The 18,801-nt window shown below is 42.4% G+C and overlaps 1 protein-coding gene across 5 annotated transcripts in view; it reads left to right on the plus strand.

Moving 5' to 3' along the window:
• MEGF6 (multiple EGF like domains 6) overlaps positions 1-14,909 on the plus strand; it is a 276,556-nt gene extending 261,647 nt beyond the window's left edge. For all 5 annotated transcript variants that reach the window (XM_033922100.1, XM_033922102.1, XM_033922103.1 and 2 more), the window contains 7 exons: positions 1,525-1,653; positions 2,599-2,727; positions 6,977-7,105; positions 9,510-9,638; positions 11,244-11,372; positions 12,596-12,640; positions 14,277-14,909. In XM_033922100.1, the coding sequence (XP_033777991.1) occupies positions 1,525-1,653; positions 2,599-2,727; positions 6,977-7,105; positions 9,510-9,638; positions 11,244-11,372; positions 12,596-12,640; positions 14,277-14,347 (761 nt within the window). In that variant the 3' untranslated portion in view covers positions 14,348-14,909. The remainder of the gene's footprint in view (positions 1-1,524; positions 1,654-2,598; positions 2,728-6,976; positions 7,106-9,509; positions 9,639-11,243; positions 11,373-12,595; positions 12,641-14,276) is intronic.
• The last annotated feature ends 3,892 nt before the right edge of the window (positions 14,910-18,801 follow it).

The raw sequence follows: 18,801 nt of genomic DNA on the forward strand, positions 1-18,801 counted from the left end.
GTTCATGCTCTCATTTTAAGTAGACTTGACCTAGGGCAGGATTAGGCAATTCCGGTCCTTGACAGCCGGAGCCAGGTCAGGTTTTCAGGATATCCACAATAAATATGCATGAGATAGATTTGCATCTCAAGGAGGCAGTGCATGCAAATCCATCTCATACATATTCATTGCGGACATCCTGAAAACCTGATCTGGCTCCAGCTCTCGAGGACCGGAATTGCCTACCCCTGACCTAGGGAATTTATTGGATTATCCAAATACTTAATCAGTCATCATCAAAATATCCAAAATATAGCTATTAAACTTATTCTAGGAGCCAAAAAATTTGATCGTGTGATGTCCCTTCGGAAAGTAGCACATTGGCCTTCTTTGTTCTTATCTCTCTAAGTTAAAATGTTAGTCTTGACTTTCTAGGCATTCAATAATGGCTCCCCCCCCCCCCCCAATATTTGAACAATTTATTAATCCCTTATTGCCTCCACCATAGTCTAGTCTAGCTGTATTCTTAGAAGTTCAATGTCGGTTGTATGTTGGCCACTAAACCTTACATGTCTAAGCTGAACTGCTTAAAGATAGGACAGCTATTTATGCAACCCGATTTAAGTGGTTATCTTATGCAGTTAAGGGCTGAATATCGGCACTTAACTGAATAGCTGCCGATTCCACCCCTGGAACATCCCCAAGTAAGCTGATTTTGGTTCAAGTGCTAACCGCAAATATTCAGTGGCACTAAGGGGAGAATTCTATAATCAGTAAATTGGCTTCAATAATGAGCTTTAACAAGTGATATGCTATAATAATGTAGGCCAATGAAGATATTGATACAATAATAGACCAACCGCGATACAAGATATTATGAAGGGTGAAGGTGGTGTACCTGAGGCCACATTAAAATATTATACTAACCACATTACGAAGGTGATTGGAACAAAAATCACACTGACAGCAGTGTATAATATGTTTGGTGTTGGGGAATATAGTTGTCATAGGTTTTAAGTTAAGACACGATTCTTTAATGAGCACCTAAGCATGATTAACATGTAACAGGCACCTAACTTTAGACTCCTATGTTTTTTATGTGCCAGTTACAGAACCTGGCCCTAACTGGTTAAGTGCCACTTGAATATTCACGGTTAGCCACGGACAAGGGATATAAACAGCCAGGAACCTCTCTGGGCCATTTAAATGGCTTTGAATATTGGGTGGGTATTTTCTAATTAGAGCTCACAGTCACAATCATTTTTTTTAGCAAGTGAAATCGTCACCTGGAGCCCAAGTCATAGGACCCCTCTATTAGATCTGGTCTTCAGACCTTTCTGCGGGTCCATAGGTGCAGTGCAAAACAGGACTGGATCTACAGGTGCAGCGTAAAGCTAGCACTGGCTCAGACATTGTCAGATCACCTTAGGTCAACGACGTAGGTTCTGGAAAAACGACACTAAATTAAATTCTGCCTTTTTTCAAGAAAAAAAATGCTGATGGGTATTGACTTGAATCCCTTTCATCCCCGTCTTTCTCATTCAGGCTGTCGGAAAGATCATTATGGGCCGGACTGCAAATTGACTTGTTCCTGCAGGAACGGGGGACTGTGCAATCCAGTAAACGGCTCCTGCTCCTGTGGTCTCGGCTGGACAGGACATTCCTGTGAACACGGTAGAACCATTTTGTCCGTTTCTCTTGATGTTCTTTACATTAGCCATTTAGGGCCAATTCTTTATATGTTGCCTAAAGAATCAGCGCCAACTAGTGCAACGCTAAGTGTGATTGTATAAAAATTATACACATTGTGTAGAATTGCATATAACGACGCTATATGTCGCTGGGCATCCCCACGTTTAGGTACACCCAATTTATGCCAGGATTTCCTTGGCCTAAATGCCGGAGCCTAAGTCAAAACTGTGCGCCCAACTTGAAAACACGTGCACAGTCCATCTCTAACCATACCCACTTTTAACTATGAGCTTTGCGCAAGGCGCATACCACCTTGTGCTCTGTGCCTACAAAGTTGCACACCTAATTTTCAATTAACTCCAATATCAATTAACAGGTGTTACTTGCCAATTATTAGTGCCGATAAATGGGATTATACAGAGGCAGGTTAAGTAACGTTTGGTGGGGATTAAAATAGGGGATGGGGGAGGGATTAAAAAGCGAGGGATGTGTTTTGGGGTGGAAGGGGTTTGAATGGCAAAGTATGTGCTGGGAAATGGAAAGGTGAGGGATGTGTTTTAGGGAGAATGGAAAGGTGAAGAGTGTGTGCAGGGGGATTGAAAGGCAGGGGTTGTGTGTGTAGGGGATTGGAAGGCGTGTGATAGTATCAGGTTTCTTCCTTCTTTGGGAGTGGTTTCATACTGTCACTTGCTGTTGTAGGTAGCACATGTGCTCCTATAGTGCCATGGTGGTACCCAGTAACACTATAGAAATACTATATATAGTAATAGCATATAGGTGAGAATTTATAAGACTATCAGAACAACCCAAATCATAGATTAGCATTCTTCAATACTAGGACAGATATTATTGTAGGAAGGTTAATAAAGTGTTTAGAAGATGAAATCCGATAGGCTCTTTTTTTATTATTAATTATTGGTTCTACAGAGTGTCCTTCTGGGAAATATGGGCCCAATTGCCAACTGGACTGTGCCTGCCAGCATAACGGAACTTGCAGTAGAATTACTGGGACTTGTCACTGCTTAAGGGGGTATTTTGGGCATTCCTGTGAACACCGTAAGTTTTGTATAACACTGCTCACTTTTTTCTCTTCACAATATTACCCTGAATAGAGACATCTCTTGCACTGCTCACTCTGTTTCTAAGTGGGTGATCAGAAAACACCATGCAGTACATATGTAAGGCAATGAAGGATTGTGATTATTTACCTCCAAATTCTATAAACGGCCCCCAAAAGGTGGGCGCACAATTGGCTATGCAGTCATAAAATAGGGTTGGTTATGCATGTAACTTAACCCCTCCTTTTACAAAACTGTAGCATGGTTTTTAGCGCCGGCCGCAGTGGTAACAGCTCTAGCACTCATAGAATTCCTATGAGCGTTTGAGCCATTACCACCGTGGCTGGCGCTAAAAGCCACACTATGATTGTAAAATGGGGGGTTAATTGTTATTGATTCATCTCTCACATTTAAGGATCAGCTAGATTCTCTTGTTAAAAAGTGTTTCTCAAGCCTTCGTTTCTGGAGAAGAGTGAGAGCGCTCTTTCATCAGCACCACTTCTCTGTATTGGGTCAGTCAATTATCTTGTCAAGGTTGGATTATTGCAACTCAAAGTACCTGGATCTCTCAAAGGTCAGTCTACAGAAACTTCAATTGATACAGAGCACTGCTGCCAAGCTCATTTTTGGTAAGAGTAAATTTGATCACGTAACCCCATTGCTCAAGGAATTACGTTGGCTTCCAGTGTATCTTAGAATTCAATTTAAGTGCGTTTGTATTGCATTTAAATTTCTCTTTGGCATTTTTATTACTTTGGTTCCTTTAGATTGGAATGTACACAGATTTCATCTTGCTAGGAGTTCAAATAAATTAAAACTTGCATTTCCATCCCTTAGGGGTAAAAATAGAACTTTCAAGAGATTTAGCCACTCTTTCATTTTCAAACTAACTGAGCTCTGGAATGAGTTACCGCTTAGAAGTCCAGGCCCCTTTGTTTTATTTCAGAAAGCTCTGAAAACTTTCTTGTTTACTAAACACTTTGGAAACTAAGCCATTCTAGATTACATTCTTCTTCTATATTTATGTACTATACTTACAGTATTGTGAACCAAGTCGAGCACCTTTTTGGTTCAAGATCCGGTCTATAAAATTAAGTTTTAGTTTAGTTTAATTAACTAATTGGTGCTAAATTGTCAGTTCATTGGGGTGAAGCACCAAAATTGGCCTTGACAGGCATTACTTGGCATTCATTTGTTGTTGCATGGTGGTGTGGTCCTGGCTCAGAGGCATGTTGGGAAGTTACGTGCCTTGGCTATAGTATATTAGCATTTAGACGCCTACCTTCCTACAGTTAAGTGTGGGCATTTAGGCCACCCACTGAGCGAGCATGAGTGCTCACACCCAAAGTTAGGCACATAAATACAAACTTATGATGCTCTAGACCAGTGGTTCCCAACCCTGTCCTGGAGGACCACCAGGCCAATCGGGTTTTCAGATTTGCATGCCTGACACTTCTATTATATGCAAATCTCTCTCATGCAAATTCATTAGGGTATCTTGATAACCCGACTGGCTGAAGGTCCCCCAGGACAAGATTAGGAACCACTGCTTTAGACAATAATTATTATTATTATATGTAGTCTTATATCCTATTGAATCCTCACAGATTGGCGTTCAAGGCGTGTTACATACAATATCTGGTTAAGAATCACTTTACATTGTTAACCTAGTCTTTCTGGAAAGGGGGATTTACAAATAGAATTTTTCATAAATAACTATTCACACATAGCATTGTTTGTGAAAGTGGGATTTTGATAGACTTGCCATTGTATCGGGTAGACCTTAGTGGAAATTTTGGGTCACAATCGGACCCTCGTAGCGATTTTTGAAGAACCAAGTTTTCAGATGTATGTGGAACTTAGTATATATACTGGCAATATGGATCTTCGCAGGAAGTGAGTTTCATACTCCTGCGATCTGGTATGCACACTATCCTTAGCATACCCTGCCATTGGTTCATCCAGGGGTCAAAGTGCAAAACGAGCTCTCGGTTTGACTAAGGCACTCCAGACGCCTAAATGGAAAGCACCGAGAGACTCGCTCACTGCGGCTGTCTTTTGCGTACATAGTTCATGAGCTTTTTCTCAAGAAAAAGGTAGCAAGGGCTGCAGCTGAAACTGCTGAGTTAATATGAGATAAGAACACACACAAACTATAAGCATCGCAATGAGATTTGCTTCTGGGATAGACAAAGCCATTTTTATTCTCCACCACCACCGAGCCCCTGTTGCCAAGAGATAATAATGAGCACCACAAACTTTTGAGATGAACAGATTAAGAACACGTTTGCAAAAATTAGATAGTTCGAAGTCCAATAAATGCTGGCACTGTAATCTGGAACCTGGGACGTTGGATCATTTACTATATCATTGTCCCTACATTAAAAGTTTTTGGAATGCAATTTGGCCACAAATTAATAAATTGATGGAAAATCATGTAGCAATATCATATGATACAGTGTTATTTGGAATGATGATGAGAAAAAAAAAGTCAAATTTCACCAGAAAATAACAAGCTTTTACTAGTCATGACAGGGGTTGCCATTCAGCATATAACCAATAACTGGAAGAATCATAGTAACCTTAATTATACATTTTGGTGGAATACAATTTGTCATATATTCAAAATGGAAAGAGCAATAGCAATACAAAGAGGGACATATCCTAAATTTATAAAAATATGGGGGCCATCGACAAAGTATTGTACTGAATGAATAGTAGGATTTCTCTTCTTCTTTTTCTTGTCTTCTTTATGGCACACATGGAGGGGGGGTAGTGAAAATAATTTTACATAACATGTTATAATATGGTATACAATATGTATAAGGTGATTGGAAAGTACTTGAAGGGTGGGGGGTGGGAGAGGGGATAAAAAAAATTTGTTCAGAATATTATGTAATAGATATAAAAGTGATATTGTGTATTCATTAGTTGTAACTCAATATTTTGTACACTTCATGTAAAATATGAAAATGAATAAAGAATTATAAAAAAAAAAAGATTAAGAACAAAATCGTGATATTATAGAATTTGAGCTTAGCGTGGCATCATCCCAGCTTAACTTTGGATGACCTTTATTGAATTTCCCTTTTGTTGTATACTGCAGTGACTCGCAAAACTCGGGGCTGCGTCTGGAGGGCGTGGACATCGATGTGATGACATCATGTGTACGTGTGATGTCATCACGGCTAGGTCCGCGTGTGCACGGAGGCCCTCCTGACATGGCCCTGAGCTTGCTATTACTATGCCAGTGGAGAGCATGGAGCGCCAGCAAGAGGCACGTCCTATACGCCGGTGCCTCTCCTCCTCTCCAGTGTCTTGCAGCACACCCGGAATCTCGGGGGCACCCAGTTTGTGATACACTGGTTTATTGGCTTATTATTTATTTTTAAAAATTTCTACACCGTTTAAAACTAAACGGTTTACATAATTTTACATACATAATTTTAAAACAAAAACATGATAAAATAAACATACTAACAATCCTCAGAAATCATGTCTACAAAAAGATGTCATAGCTTTGCCTAGAAGCTCATGAATAATTCATTAACTCTGCCAGAGAGAAAAATTATTGGCTAGAGAAAGGCATCGACAAATAACTGTGTCTTAGGTAGTTTTTTTAAACATTCCCCTTTTCGCAGGAGTTTTGTATCTGACCAAGGAGGTCCATAACTTAACTCCTGCACAACAAAAAGTCATTTTACCAGTCTCGACAAGCCTTGGATTCACAGTCGTCTTCAGTAAAGCTAGATTCTCAGAGTGCAATGATCTTTTTGGTGTATAACTAAATATATTATTTTTAAACAATTCTGGAAGGTTTCCATACAAGAATTGATGACAAATCATTACTGCTTTATACTTTATTCTAAAGGCAACTGGTAGCCAATGCTGTTTTTGGAGATGTCTGTGTTGTTGGACGTTGCCTGGAGCATGTTGTATACAGTTGTATAACAAGGTTTATTAAATAGATTGATAAGTAGGCAAAAGAGTACCCGAGTGGCTGAGATGGGAAAAAGGGAGCAAGTCTAAAAGGGTTCTGTTCCAGCGACCATTCAAAAAATCACTGGGCAGAGCCCCACTAAAGGTTTATAATTTTCAAATACTTGATGTATAATGAGGATCAGTGGAGGAAGCAACTCGGGATTTATTCCCTCGCCTTCTGTAGAACATAATTCCAACGCTTGGAATGAGAATCCAAGAGTGTTGCATGCTTGTCTAACCAGTCTCTAAATGCATCCATTTCCCAGCATGCCCTCCTGGCTTCCATGGCGATAACTGTCAGGAAGCGTGTGACTGTGAGAACGGCGCCTCCTGTGACCATGTAGCTGGCCAGTGCCTGTGCCCTGCTGGGTACCACGGAAACTTCTGCGAAGAAGGTAAATGTAAATAGCTTTCCGAAACTGAGAATGCTGTATCAGTGTGGATTTACAAAAAAAAGGGACTGATAAATGGTGCTTTATGACATTACACTCTCCCTTCCATATTCGCGGTGGTTAGGGGCAGCGCCGGCACGCGAATATTGAAAATTCACGAATAATTTTGGGCAAGGACTTCTAAGTGTAGTGGGGAGGGGGGTTCCTCTCCACACACACACCCTTAGAGTGCAAAAGGGAAGGCCTCAAAGCGGCGGAATCGGTGGACACGCATTTGTCCTGCGTGCAAATGTCAGCACAGGATTGTTGGCGCAGCATTGTCCTCAGCGGTTTTGACACTTCACCTCTTTGACAGCCTATGCCCCAGGCTCAACTTGATAACCCCCCACCCACCCAAGCCAGTCATTCCCCATTCAGCCTTCTAACTCCTAGCAGACTATCACTAGTTACCCCCAGCTAGCCACCATCAGTCATTTACCAGCCCCCTTTCCCAAACAGCCTATCCTTGTCTACAAATGTTTATCCTTAAACTTCTGACAAATGCTGCTTGTTACATCCATGACTTCAAGTCTACTTTATTCAGTGCAATTTGACATGGATTTCCCTTTATGTTTTAGTCACATGGATCCTTAGCTTTTGTGAGCTTGGGCTCTAGAACAGTGTTCTTCAACCGCCGGTCTGTGGACCGGTGCTGGTCCGCAGAAATTTCCTGCCGGTCTACAGGGCCAGCATGTCCATCGGGCAGGAGACAGTGTTCTTGTCACCGGTCCACAGTGCAAGCAACGCAGCATTTTCGAGCCAGTTCCCTGAGTGCTACAGTGCACAAAGCCGTGTTAAAAGGCTCCTACACGCGGCCTGCGCCTGAACCGGAAGACTTCTCTCTGATGTCGCAATGTCAGAGGGAAGTCTTCCAGATGAGGCGCAGGACGCATGTAAGGAACTACTGCCCACAGCTTTGTGCAGTGCAGCACTCAGGGAGCTAGCCCGAAGATGCCGTGTTGATCGCCTGTGGACCGGCCTAAAGATAACATCGGGGGGTAGTGCAGAAGGCAAGACACAGCATAGAGAGAGAGAGAGACAACAACGGTAGGGGGAATGCTTTTATTTTTTTTAGTGATTGATTTGTATCTGCTGTCTGTTCAAACAATACCATCCAATTAGCTCAAAAAAATGCGGCAATCAGACTTCTTAAAAAACCTCCATGCCCACGACCCTGAAATGGCCACACTGAACTGTCCTAGACCCTGTCAAAGTTCTGTATGTGCAGCCCCTGTGTAGACATTTTCTGAAGTGGAATGCACAGTTTACGCACATATGCAAATACAGTGGATTACGAGCATAATCCGTTCCAGGAGCATGCTCGTAATCCAAAATGCTCGTTTATCAAAACAAAGTTCCCCATAGACAATAGTGGCAACAGCAATGATTGGTTCTAGAACCCGGGGTCTGTACCTATCGGGGCCGGGTGCTACAGCGCCGTCTCCTCCGTCTGCCTCTTCCGTCCATCATCGGAAGAAGAACCCGACAGTGCCGCTTCAGGGGGGATGCAAGCCGCCGGAGAACCCCACTGTGCCACTTCGAGGGGGGGGGGATGTCAGCCGCCGGAGAACCTCGCTGTGCCTTCAGAGGGATGCCTCCTCCATCCGCCGGCCAGCCCTCCACGTCAGATGCCCCTCGCATGCTGGAGAGCCCCCACCTGAGCCCACGCAGCCGAGCGCCGCCCCACCTGCACGCCACGCACGACACGCACAACGCCGATGATTGACGCTGTGCGCGTCACATGCAACGCGCAGGAGGGACAGCACCCGGCCGCGCAGGCCCAGACAGAGGTCCTGCAACCTGCGGAAGGCACCCGATGTAGAAGGCTGGCCGGAAGACGGAAGAGGAATCCCCTGTAAGTGCTCGTTGATCGGGGCAGTGCTCGGTTTGAGAGTCAAAAGTTTGCTGAGTGTTTTGCTCGTCTTGCAAAAACACTCGCAAACCGGGTTACTCGCAAACTGAGGTATCACTGTATGGGGTAAATATCTGGTTCCAGTCTAGCTACGATTCCTGTCAGATTTTATAAAGGCACGCAGATGCCTTTAAAAGCAGTTCTACACTGGGCTTATCACATGTGAAAACGCCTGCGTAAAATTATCTTTTTAGATGTTTTATTGCATGCTAAATCTGTTTAGTTTTAAAGGAGAGAAATTAATTTGGTATACAGAAACAACAAATGGCAATTGACCATTATTTTAAAAGGATAGTATCTCACTAATAAAAGAAACAGTTTATGTCTCTTTCCATCTCCATATCGGAGGCACAACAGCGAGTCTGTCACGTAATGCTGTACTGTAGCATTCATTACCAAAAGAATCGAACGTAAGTCATGCCATTGTTTTCACTTTGTTATTTACTCTGGTACCAGAATGTGAAGAAGGGACATTTGGAGACAAATGCCAGCAGTCATGTGACTGTGAAGAGAATACACCATGTGACCCAGCTTCTGGACAATGTCTCTGTCCATCAGGCAAATCAGGGACCAGGTGTGACAATGGTGAGTATGGAGAACAGCACCCTTTAGGGCAGGGGTAGGGAACTCCTGTCCTCGAGAGCCGTATTCCAGTCGGGTTTTCAGAATATGCATGAGATCTATTTGCATACACTGCTTTCAATGCATTTTCATTGGGGAAATCCTGAAAACCCGACTGGAATATGGCTTGAGGATCAGAGTTCCCTACTCCTGCTTTAGGGCATGATTCGTGTACAGCAGAATTCGCATTACACTGCAGCCGCTTCATTTTGGTTCATCTAATTTATTTTGAAATTTGTTTTACTCTCTAAACCAAACTGTTTAACTTGTGGGCCACAATGGGTTCTTAAATTTGACAGAGAAGCCGGACCAAGAGCATCTTTCTATCCCTCCATCCCTCCCAGCCCTCGTGCAGCAGAACCCTTGCCCAGCTTCCATCCTTCCCTCCCTCCCATCCCTTGTGCAGCAGAACCCTTGCCCAGCTTCCATCTTTCCCTCCCTCCCATCCCTCGTGCAGCAGAACCCTTGCCCAGCTTCCATCCTTCCTTCCCTCCCATCCCTCGTACAGCAGAACCCTTGCCCAGCTTCCATCCTTCCCTCCCTCCCTCCCATCCCTTGTGAAGCAGAATCCTTGCCCAGCTTCTATCCTTCCTTCCCTCCCTCTCTCCCTCCCTCCCATCCCTCATGCAGCAGAACCCTTGAGCACCTGCCCCTTCCGCGCAGCCGAACCCCTGCTGACCCTCCATCCTTCCCTTCCATCTGAACCCCGCCGACCACGAGCCTTACATACCTCCCTCCAGAACAGCGTTGGGCCGGCAGCACTCTTAACAGGCAGCTTCATAGCCTTCTGTGTGCCACGTTACTGATGACATCATCAGTGATGCAGCAGAGGGAACTCCCCGACAAGAGAAGGCCGCGAAGCAGCCTGTTTAGAGTGCTGCCGGCCCGATGCTGCTCTGGAGGAAGGTATGTAGGGTTCGCAGTTGGCGGGATTCGGATGGTCAGCGGGCCGGATTAAGAAACTAAACGGGCCAGTTATGGCCAGTGGGCCATAGTTTGCCCATGTCTGCTCTAAACACAGAAAGTTGACCTCTTGTAGGTAGAGCCGGTTTCTATTCTGTTCTTTTCAAATTAAAGTTTAAGAGCGGTTTACAACCAAATACAGAAAAACTGGATAATAACAATATAAATTCAAAAGCCATATTTAAAAATGTTATTACTAAATAGTGAAGGGAATATAAAACACTGAAGGGAACTCCCCTCCCCCCAGTATTATTAATTTATAGGGTGAAATGCTGGGGAAAAAAATCAAGTTTTCAGCAACTTATGAAAAGTTAAATATCCCAATGAATCTGAAATTGCTAAGGGCAGAGTATTCCAAAGGGAAAAACCAAACAATGAACAACAAGCATACAGTTGATTTGCACATTTGATAATCTTGTAGCTTCCTCATGCAAAGAACAAATAGATGACGTGAACATGAAAAATGCCTACAAATCAGGGAAAAAATTGATTTGTAATGAGCACAAACTGAGGTTTGGTTTTAATCATTTTGCCACCTAATTGAAAACAATCGTAGCCGATTGGAAAAGACATTAGAAGTAATCACTGGATGTGTTCTCATCCCAGACTGCAGAGAGGATCGCTACGGCCCTAACTGTACTCTGCATTGCGACTGCTCTGTGAATGCGTATTGTAATCGTCACAGTGGACAATGCGTTTGTGTCGATGGATGGATGGGGCCTACCTGCGAAGAAGGTAATATGAGGTGCAAGCGCCGGCATCGTAGACTACCATGAGCTATGACTGCCGCTTGGGTTTATTAGGAATCGGGGGTGGGAGGGCTGGGTTGAGGATGAGTTTCAAAGTCCAGGATATCGCTCTTGGAATAACCAGGTTTTCAAAACTATATGAAAAGTGATATAACTGGAAATTTCATGAAATGGAATAGACAAGAGTTCCAAATAAGGGAATCAGCGTAACAGAATTCTCTATTTCTAGAAGTAGTTAATCTGACTTAATGTAAAGAAGGAATATGTAATACACATTTTTGCAAAGAACACAGTGTAACTCTTTTACCCAACATTTTTATTACCTTAAAAATTTTATGTCATCGCTTATTTTATTCCTTCAAATTTTGAATGTAATTCTTGTTTTAGTTTGGATGTAATCTGCCTTGAACCGCAAGGTAATGGCGGAATAGAAATCACTAATGTAATGTAATGTATTCTGGTTCTCTCAAGCTTAAGGCTTTAAAAACAAGACATAGAAATTTGAAAGAGATTCTGGTTGTAATTGGTAACTAGTGCAAATTAATCCAAATAAGCATTACATGGTCAAACTTCTTTCCTGTTACTAATTTGGCTGCAGTATTCTGTACCGATTGTAGCCTATTCAGACTATTTTTAGACAATCCTTGGTACAATCAGTTACAATAGTCTAACCCAATGGTTCCCAACCATGTCCTGGAGGACTACCAGCCACTCAGGATTTCTAGCCCTATTGAATATACATGGAGCAGATCTGCATGCCTGTCACCTCCATTATATGCAAATCTTTCTCATGCATATTCATTAGGGTTATCTCGAAAACCCAACTGGCTGGTGGTCCTCCAGGACAGGGTTGAGATCCACTGGTCTAACCGACTAATAACTAACACATGAACCATCGTAACCAAATTAAATTTCATGACTTTTGTTGTGATTTCAGCGTAAAGCCTTTTACTGATAACTAAGTGAAGCAAAGCATCAGCAGAACATGATTTAAGCCAAGGGTCTCCAAAGTCCCTCCTTGAGGGCCGAATCCAGTCGGGTTTTCAGGATTTCCCCAATGAATATGCATTGAAAGCAATACATGCACATAGATCTCATGCATATTCATTGGGGAAATCCTGAAAACCCGACTGGATTCGGCTCTCAAGGAGGGACTGTGGAGACCCCTGATTTAGGCTGTCTCAGTTCACTTCTGCTCCTTCTTTCCAGGACCTTCCCAGCTATCGTCATCTGATTTCCAAGCCTCTGAGCCAGGTAAGTGGGTGTCATCTTCACACCTTCATATTCATGATCTAATTTGAAGACTGCCCATAAACCTGTGTAGAATAAACATTTGTTTCACCCTTGTAGAGTTAAGGTTCATCTTCTGGACAGGGCCCGTGCAAATTTGTGCCCTCTCCTCAATTAACTTTTAGCTTCCTTGCTCCCAACCCCCATCAATACCAGCCTTTCCAGAATAATATGGGTATATGGGCTATTTGAAACCTGATAAGCAACTGCACAGAAAAATAGGGAGAAAAAGACCTCAGAAGTTCAATACTTCTGAATTTCTCACCACAATTAATAATAATAATAATAATTTATTGTTTATATACCGCTAAAGCCAAAGTAGTTCGAGGCGGTTTACAATAAAGAAGAGCTGGACATTCAGCAAAAAAAAACAATGAAGTCTTTGAGTACATGAATATTTGGTCTAGAAACTTCTGTATTAAAGTGTAAATAATGTTCAATGTAATCAATTTTTTTATCAAAAGGTTTTATAACAATACTATTTTCCCTGTGAATATATCAATAAAAAAATTAGTTCTTATCTTATTGGATTATTCAAAAAAGTCCCAGCGAGGCCTCCATTTCACCCATTGGGCTTCTTCAGGGGATATCTTGATGCGTTCACTACTGAAAAGTGAAAATATAAATTTGAGCATAGAATACTCATGTTGATAACAAAATCATACTCATGGCATCAGTGCTGAATTTCTGTGTGTAGTTTGCACTAAACAAAATGGCAGTTAACTAACTAAGATGCCAACAGTACTTAAATCTCAAATTTCACATAATTTCATTTTAATTCCATACCCACATCTTAATCATTATACAGTTTTGTTGTATCAGGATTTTTGGAATAATTCGATAAGATAAATGCTCAGTCCCACTGTAGAGAGCTGCACAGGAATGGGGATTGTGGGAAGAAGTTCCACAGGATTCCCATGAGGTTAGAAGAAGGTTCCTTAGGATTTCTGAAGAAATGGAAGAAGCTGCTGTGGGATTTCCATAGAAGTATAGTCAAAATCTCTGGAGACTTCAGAATGAGCCTTAGACTGCACTGAGAGAGACAATTGGAGAACCAGAATGAGGCTTGGAACATACAAAGAGAGGCAGTTGGAGCACCAGAATGGGGCTTGGAATGCCCAGTGAAGTAGCTGGAACACCAGACTGAGGCTTGGAACAAATGTCCAAAAAAACCACTGTTGGGGTTGAGAGGAAACAGCTAAACAAGCCAGTAAATGATAGTCTTGAATCCTGTGGGGATGGAGGAGATTAATTACGGGGATGGAATGGATCATAGTGGGAACAGGTGGATATGGGTTAGATTTCATTGAGGATGGGCAGGGATGGGTGAAATTTCTGTCCCCATGCAATTCTCTTTGCTACTATTGATAAATGAGATTGAACGAGTGCTTTGGAGAAGAGAATTTGCTAGATAGAAAATTTATGTTTCTGTAGCGCCTGGTAGACTGGTGGCCTCGTAAGGACTATACCAGTCTACAGGCTAACAGAAAGAAAATTAGCAGGTAAGAACCTAATTTCTCCTTCAAAGTCCTAATATGGACGGGAATAATATCTAAGGACGGTGTGAGACATACTAGCATGTTTTTCTTTCTTTCACTAGTTGCAGTGCCTCGAACATCGTACAGATCGTCTCCTAGGTTCATCTTGCATTCCGCCCAACACAGACCATAATCTCTATGAACTCAGAAACATGTATCTTCTGTGAGTGACTGTAAAACATAAAGGTCATCCAGCCAGCAGTCAAGTTTCCAAAAACTGTTTCCAAAGAATGATTTTAAATGTTCCTCAAAGATCAACCAACCAGGACGGTAAAAAAATGGTGCCTAAGGAACCTGGTGTACTTTTCAATATACATGGCGTTGAGAGTGAAAAATAGAAGACCAGGATGACAGAGACAAGGAGAGACAAACTTCTCATTGTCTTTGCACAAGAGCAGAGTATGTTCAGTTTGCTCTGCTTCTTTGGGAGCGAGTGGGAGATGCAAGAAGATATTGAAGAAATTTAGGCCTCATCTGTGTTCCATTTGTAGTAAACAATGTGCCTTAGCCTCACGTTACAGGAAATGGTGGTGTTTTGTTTGTTTTGCTTTTTTTTTTAAACTAAAAAAAGACTTGCTCTAATATCGAGGCAGTTTGCTCAGTGGACTATTGGACTTCTGAAAGAAGAAACGTTTTTTTTTTTACATTTGCTTGTGCCAATGTTTGCCTGGAATTATAAGCAAAATATCTATTTATGTAAAGTATCTATTTATATCATCTGCATTACTGATAGATTTAAAATCTCACAAACCGTATCTGGAAACCATATGTGGTATGTCCTGGAGTGGACATACTGTATCACTTGTGGTTTTGGACTTCAGTAGGTCTCTCTTTTATGTTGATAGAGCTCTGTTGATACCACACACAGTGAAATGTTCTTATTTTGCATGGTGGGAACACCCAGCTGTACCTTCAACAGTGCACACTTTTATTTGGCCTAGCACTTTCTTCCGGCTCAATTGGAACTGGTCCCTGGTCCCTCTGGAGCCCAGCTAACATGGACCCTGAGTCTTAGTCATCACTATTGAGCAGTGGCTTGGATGATTTCCCTATAGGGGTTGTGAATGCTGCTTTCTCCCAGCAACCCTGGCCAGGTCGAGAAGCAGTGTTCTGGCTTAGGTAGGACGTAAACCCTGGTCTAGATAGGAAGCAAATTTAACCCTCTACATAGTGCTCTGTAGAAATACTAGTGATCATTGGCATGGCCCTAAATTTCTGTATTTAACATGTGCAAGAGTAGATCTGTTATAATGTGACGGACATGACAATTAAGGGATCTTGATCCATATGGGGAAATCCACAACTAGGATACGTTTTTAGAAGTATGTGAAAATAACAGTAACAAGCCATAACACGGAACTAAACAGGGCATGACAAATGTGGTGCTTTTTTCTAAGGCAAATGGATAACTAGCAACCAGACCAAGATGAACCACCTAGAGACAGGAAATGCTCAGAGAGTACCAAATAATGCATTTTTCCAAATTTGCTACAGCGAGGATTCTATCATCTTGAGAAACGTGGGGGCCCATCGAATGGCCTAAATATATGTAGACGCATAAGACCGCATAACTAGATGGGGATAATACATTGCAATAGTGTAGATGCCTCTATTCCTCTTACAAGAACAGAGGGGTAATGGGAAGCCAAGGTTTCCATTTTCTGTTTTTCCCCCACTGTTGCGCCTTGTGACCTTGAGCAAGTCAGTTCTCCGTCTACTGTCTCAGATTCATCCTCAGATTTTAAGCCCGCTAGGGCAGGAAAGTAATTAACGTATCTGATTGAAACATGCTTGAGCGTGGATTTGGAAAAGGTGCGAGATTGCCTTTAAAATCCAGTCCCACAAAAGGGTCTTGTAGCTGTTGAAATGGAACTTTGACAGCAGAGAATAGAGTTGCTGAACATAAAGTGATACATGCACAGGGCTGGGGTTCCCAGGGGTTTGCATTTATTATTGAGTCGGAATAATCTGCAGGCATTCACCATGGAAAAAAAATATGTCAATGTGTACTGTAGTTTCTGTTCTTGCTGAATAGACACCTCCAAAGAACTAAGGTGCTAACCTCTCACTGAGCGTCAAGGGAAATGTGTCAGTTTAGAGCAGCAGAGACTCCCTCTGGGCACAGTCCACATGCGTAGATCCAGCCCTGTGCTGCTGTACTCAAACTCTGGGCTGCTTCCTGTCTGTTCCTCAGATGCTCCCTCCTTTTAGCTCCTATTTAGAAACATGATGGCAGATAAAGGCCAAATGGCCCATCCAGTCTGCCCATCCGCAGCATCCACGATCTCCTCCTCTCCCTATTGGCTAAGGCTCTTTACACCTGCATTGTGATGTCATAGAACTTTTTGGTTATAAAAACAGATAAACATGATGGCAGATAAAGGCCTAATGGCCCATCTAGTCTGCCCATGCGTAGCATCCACAATCTCCTCCTCTCCCTATTAGCTAAAGCTCTTTACACCTGCATTGTGATGTCATAGAGCATTATTATTATAAGCTAAAGCTTTTAACACTTACATTGTGAGATCATAGAACTTTATGGTTATAGAAACATGAGGGTAGATAAAGATCAAATGGCCCATCCATTCTGCTCATCTGCAGTAACCATATCTCTTCCTCTCTCTAAGAGATCCCATGTGACTATCCCAGGCTTTCTTGAAATCAGACACAGTCTCTGTCTAAACCACCTCTACCGGGAGACTGTTCTATGCATCTACCACCCTTTCTTTAAAAAAATATTTCCTTAGATTACTTCTGAGCCTGTTACCTCTTAACTTCATCCTATGCCCTCTCATTCCAGAGCTTCCTTTCAAATGAAAGAGTCTTGACTCATGTGCATTTATGCCATGTAGGTATTTAAACGTCTCTATCATATCTCCCCTCTCCCCCCTTTCCTCCAAAGTATACAGATTGAGATCTTTAAGTCAGTCCCCATACGCCTTATGACGAATACCACGCATCATTTTAGTAGCCTTTCTCTGAACCAACTCCATCCTTTTTATATCTCTTTGAAGGTGTGGCCTCCAGAATTGTACACAATGTTCTAAATGAGGTCTCACCAGAGTCTTATCCAGGGGCATCAATACCTCCTTTTTCTTACTGGCCATACCTTTCCCTATGCACCCTAGCATCCTTCTAGCTTTCACCGTCACCTTTTTAACCTGTTTGGCCACCTTAAGATCATTTGTGGGGATGAAAAATCAAGCTCCCAGAATACCCTCTTGAATTTTCAGGTATCCTTAGTCCTGATGGCTTGCTCAATGCTGCAGGATAAGTCTCTGCAAATTCTCAAAGACACCCCCGGAAACACAGTCTACGAGCAGATGAGATAATACTATTGTGCTGGGTTAGGATAGTGGATTTTATTGAGTTAAGGCACAGGGGACATTACAGTAATTTACATGTGCTGTTGCAAATTACTGTCTGTTTATTAACAGCATAGTTGCATAGCAGAACTGGACTGCAAGGAATAATAGTGTCACTTAAGATCTACCATATGTTCCCTGCAAGTAGAGAATGACATGGGGACAAATTTTTCCCCATCCCCGTGGGAACTCATTTTCCCGTCCCTGCCCCATTCCTGCAAGCTCTGTCCTCATCAGCACAACCCTCAAACACTTTAAAATCCTAAGTAGCAACATTCTAGAGCTCAGATTGTGATGTCATAATGCCTCATTCCACCAATGCCTAAGCTCCGTCCTCATCTGCACAAGCCTCAAACACTCTCAAATCATAAGTAGCAACATTCTAGAGCTCAGATTGTGATGTCATAATGCCTCATTCCACCAATGCCTAAGCTCCGTCCTCATCTGCACAAGCCTCAAACACTTCAGAATCATAAGTAGCAACATACTAGAGCTCAGATTGTGATGTCATAATGTATCATTCCACCAATGCCTAAGCTCTGTCCTCATCTGCACAAGCCTCATGCGCTTTAAAATCATAAGTGTTTGAGGCTTGTGCAGTTAAGACAGAGCTTACAGGAATGGGGCAGGGACAGCGACAAAACTCATGGGGACGGGATGGGAAAATTGAGTTCCTGTGAGGACGGGAACAAATTTGCCCCCATGTCATTCTCTAACATTCCCTTGCTTCAAAGACCTGCTCCTTGAACTCCTCCTGAAGCCTTTACATTTCTGCTGCTGGAGCCTGCTTAATGAATGCACTTTGACATCATGAACAAGGAGAAACACAGATTGAACTTCCCAATCTACTATCACAGCATTCTGTGAAACAAAGCGATTTTTAAATTTGTCAATGGAACTTATGACCAGGAAGTCCTAGAAATATGGCATGCATATAAACCGAGGCCTTACAAAGTGACTCTATTATCATTTTCAAGTACTGAATTGTCCTGTATGGTTTATGCGTTTACAGTTTCACTGAGGGGAAAAAGCTTAGCTTGTAAAAACAAAAATAAGAGCATTGATCTCTTTTTAATCTCTTTTGGAGCATAGCTGCTTCTTTCAAGGATGCATGTCTGTGGATTTTAAAAAAAAAACCTGGTTGAGATTAAACGCTAACGCAAATAATGGGTTTGCATAATAGTGCCAAACAAAATCATTACGGCAGCCGAGCTGGCCTCAA

The sequence above is a fragment of the Geotrypetes seraphini genome, chromosome 15 (assembly GCF_902459505.1).
Source record: "Geotrypetes seraphini chromosome 15, aGeoSer1.1, whole genome shotgun sequence".
Lineage (NCBI taxonomy): Eukaryota > Metazoa > Chordata > Amphibia > Gymnophiona > Dermophiidae > Geotrypetes > Geotrypetes seraphini.